The sequence below is a fragment of the Physcomitrium patens genome, chromosome 7 (genome assembly GCF_059467195.1).
Source record: "Physcomitrium patens ecotype Gransden chromosome 7, ASM5946719v1, whole genome shotgun sequence".
Lineage (NCBI taxonomy): Eukaryota > Viridiplantae > Streptophyta > Bryopsida > Funariales > Funariaceae > Physcomitrium > Physcomitrium patens.
This window is the reverse complement of record NC_143416.1, coordinates 6445480-6449419: the sequence shown is the minus strand read 5'-3', so window position 1 is coordinate 6449419 and position 3940 is coordinate 6445480. Positions and strand designations below refer to the sequence as shown.

General features: G+C 45.2%; 1 protein-coding gene across 1 annotated transcript; it reads left to right on the top strand.

The window, feature by feature from the left end:
• Positions 1-1010: 1010 nt before the first annotated feature.
• Positions 1011-3709, top strand: LOC112284344 (dioscorin DB3S). The gene is made up of 7 exons (XM_024524065.2): positions 1011-1323; positions 1719-1912; positions 2166-2278; positions 2395-2515; positions 2747-2908; positions 3257-3307; positions 3460-3709. Exons 1-7 carry the CDS (start codon positions 1026-1028, stop codon positions 3520-3522), a joined length of 1002 nt encoding a protein of 333 aa, XP_024379833.1. The 5' UTR covers positions 1011-1025; the 3' UTR covers positions 3523-3709.
• Positions 3710-3940: the final 231 nt, after the last annotated feature.

Sequence of the window (3940 nt, the reverse complement as noted above, 5' to 3'; positions counted from 1 at the left end):
AGTAATATCATAGCTTTGATATGATTTGAAGTAGAGACCTTCCTGCTTTGAGAATGGCGCAAACATATTGAAAACTATGTTTGCAAATAAAAGCATGAAATCTGAAAATGTGTGTTTTAGAACACTAATATTAGGGACAGCTGGAGATATATGTAACAGTTCATGTTTTAACGTGTTGTCTGAAAGCAGTCAAATATAATGAAAATATAAAAAAAAAAATATTAATTAAAATGTGGGAAAGAACTGGAATGTTCAATAAACGTTTATGAACATAAACATCCACATTAATTAATTTTGGGACAGAAAATAATGGCAAAGCTGTATTTATCAATCTGCATTCAGTTCCATGAAAATATTTTAAGAAGGTAAACACTCGCCCTATTATTATCATTTGAAGCGTTTCTACCTCATAACTAAACATTGCTGCATGATTGACAAATTTCGAGTCCACATATTACTATTTTAATATCCGATTACATATTCTACACATATCCAAAGGACGCTAACCGTAAAACAAAGAATATTGTATTACAGTAATTTATCATTAAATTCACAACAAACCGGAACATACGATTCACCTTTTAAAAAGTAACCCACTTACTTCAACATGCTATAGTCACAACAAATGGTGCTACAGGCTAGAAACACACTTTTCACTTCAATTTGCGAAAGACTTGAATACGATCCAAAAGATACCACCCGCCCACCCGAACAGGAAACCAAACTTAAGTACTAACAATAAAACAGAAAATAACAAGACATTGAATTCACTCATCTAAAGTAGACAGAAGTTGGGATTCTGGTGGGTGTCACGTAGACTGATGGTTCACAGCATGGTAATGCAAATGGAGAGTTGGCAAGGAAAAGCAAAGTGGAAACAAATTCAATCTGGAATGGCGCCGTGAGCTCAGCCTCGTCCTGGTTTCCATGTACTGTGCAGACATGGTAAGGGACGACGAATCACGCATGCTCAATATATTACCATATTTAAAAAATAATAATAAAATAAAAACAACCCAGTCCCCATGCACTGCTACAAAGGGGCCAGGGAGAAGCTGGACAAGGCACACGATTACACTAGCACTCTTGCTCCGGCTTCAGCTCGCTCTCATCGACGCAGCCACCTGCGGTGCAACAACAGTGTTGGATTTTCTACTGTGGCATCGCCGCTTCTTTGCATCATGAAGAGTGCCGCTGCTGCTGGCTTGACCGGGGCTTGCCTGCTGGTGACATGGGTTCTGCTCTGCTGCCTCAGTTTCCCTGGGACTGTGTCTGCGCAAACCTGCCCTCCTGTCAACCCCAATTGCTTGACCTGTGCAGTTTGTGAGCTCACTTTCGCCCTACTCAGCTGCCGATATGACAGTGTTCGGAGTTCTGGGTCATGTAGGAGACTGTAGGAGTTTCCTGTTGAGAAGCCGATTGGCATGCTCATGTGGGAATTTACAGTACTTCGGTCATACGAGTTCGTTTCTGTTGCATGTGATCGTGCACAGGCGGTTCAAACCTCGTCGTGTGTCCGTCTTTCGTTGCATGTATTCCATGAGGCATCCATCTCCAGTTATGGAGCTGCCTCCTCCGTGACGCGTTCGGGAGTTCATATGGTTCCTGCGGTTCATATGATGTTGACCAGTGCTGTGAATGAGACTCACTGCCTTTGTTCTTTCCTGATCTTGATGTAAGTCACGTTGTTGCTGACTAAATTTGTTTCCAACGCGCAGCTTACAATTACAACCTAGGCACAACCGACTGGGGCAACCTTCCATGCTCCCAGACGTGCGGGACTGGACTACTTCAATCGCCAATTAACATCGTTCCAAACAACCTCATCCCCAGGATCAACGGCGATTTGACCAGGTCATACACCCAAGCGATTGTCACAGCTGAGATATTCACCGACGGGAAAACCCCAACGGTTTGTCATGAACCCTGACGATTCCCTCACTTTTGCTGCATGCATCGGTTAGCGCGCTGAATCATCGTCTTCAACAGTCCTCCTGAACGCCATTGCACTGTGATGCCAGTCGCTTGGTTGCCGTATTTGCAGCATTCCGTTTGTCACTTACACCCCTGTCCAGTGGGCCAAGCCTGACGTCCACCTTATTCACGAAGCTTATATTTTCGGCTTCCAAGCTCATCAACCTGTGGTTGTGTGTGCTTCTGTCCAGGTGGAAATAGTATCCCCGTTAAATGCTGGTACAATCACAGTCGGTGGCATCACTTACTTCCTCCGCCACTTCCACTTCCACATTCCGAGCGAACACACGGTTTTTGGCATCAGGTACGCACTACCAATTGCACACCTTGACCCTCATCACCTTCGTTTTGGAAAGGCAAGGGAACGGGAACAAAGAAGAGCATCCACTGCTACTAATGGTTTTCAATTGTTCCTTCCAGGCAAGAGATGGAGCTCCACCTAGTGCACACATCCATTAATGTAACTCCACAACGCACGACAGTAATTGCTGTGCGCTTCACCTTGGAAGAGGCTGATGACACCAATAGCTTCCTGGCTCAGGTAGGGAATGAACTCAATCCACCTCGCCACCTCACGCACCCCATGTCGAATCTCTGTTCCAGCTCCCTCATCATTTGCATGCGTTGACGGCCTTCGCCATGACCTAGACACAACATCCACGGACTCGAGGGTCAAGGATCCCCTGTATGTACAGTGCTCAACCAATAGGTAGAACAGGGAGTGCCTGCTTTTGCCTACCCATGGCTTCATGCCACGTTGGTTGCTGTGCAGTTCTTCCCCCAGTTGCCACCAGTTACTCAACCAGTGACAACCAGGACAACCATCAGAATTCAGCTGCCTTTCAAGGAAATCAAGGGTGCCTACTACCGCTACAACGGCTCTCTCACCACCCCTCCCTGCACAGAGGGCGTTAACTGGGCAGTCATCGCAAAGGTAAGCCAGCCTCTTGTCGTCCCATTTTGACTCCGAGCGTTCCATCTGTCACCCTCCCCCAGGTTGATCTGGTTGCTAAGGTGTGGGAAGGTGTTCCCCAAACCTCCAACACAGCTAGTCATAACGCAGGCTCCAATGCACACAGTCAAGGAACATGATCTAAAGCGTAAAAAGTTCTACGGTTGTAATTTTCGAGCGGCTGTTTCTTTTTTCTTTTTATTTACTGACGAATCAACTTGGCGGTAGAAACTTAGCTAGCAGTGCTGATATGTAGAGAAAAGTCGCCTGCACGTGACACGCTTTGGGTGATGACTAATGTTACTAATGTGGGTGGGTTTGTGTTCGCAGCTTGCGACATTCTCACCTGCGCAATTCAACCAACTGCGAGCAGCCATTCCGGTACGTGCCGCAACTGATAGAATTGAGACGTCAGGGAATCGGAATTTGCAACTTGAAAAATGAAGAATTTAGAGTTGTTGGTTTTATTCGAAAATGGGTGAGTCAATATCACGGTAGCTCATGTCACAAGTGCGTTTGCGTTGTGATCGCAGGTTGACAATGCTCGCCCACTGCAAAATGTGAATGGGCGACCCGTGACCTTCTTCGCCTTGTAAACACAGAAGCCGATCTGCATGAGTTTCAGTCATGCATAGGAACAATACTCACCATAGTGAACTGGATAAAAACGTCGATCGAACGTGTGATATTTCTGAATAAATTGTAACCCTTGGGTAATTTGAGGTGTTTGTGGTGACTCCGAACACCTGACACGATTTAATATATGGTCGGATTTTTCCCTTTCATGAGAGACTGGAGTAGGTATATGTTGAAATGAAACGTATTCATCCATGTGCCACGCAAAAGAAGAAAAGGAACGTACTCATCCACGTTCTGTTCCAGAACATTCAACACTTTGGACAAAAGAATTACTGTTTCATCGTGTCTTGAGATAACAACAACGAGACATCGTGTCTTGAGATAACAACAAACATCGTGTCTTGAGATATCGTGTGCAAAGCTTAGTCTTCCAGA

What these genes read in the sequence shown, in the direction of transcription:
- LOC112284344 (XM_024524065.2), top strand. Translation starts at nt 1,026, where the DNA reads ATGCACTGCTACAAAGGGGCCAGGGAGAAGCTGGACAAGGCACACGAT. An exon ending in CACACGGTTTTTGGCATCAG is followed by an intron (nt 2,279 to 2,394) that starts GTACGCACTACC and finishes TGTTCCTTCCAG; the next exon opens with GCAAGAGATGGAGCTCCACC. An exon ending in CCAATAGCTTCCTGGCTCAG is followed by an intron (nt 2,516 to 2,746) that starts GTAGGGAATGAA and finishes GTTGCTGTGCAG; the next exon opens with TTCTTCCCCCAGTTGCCACC.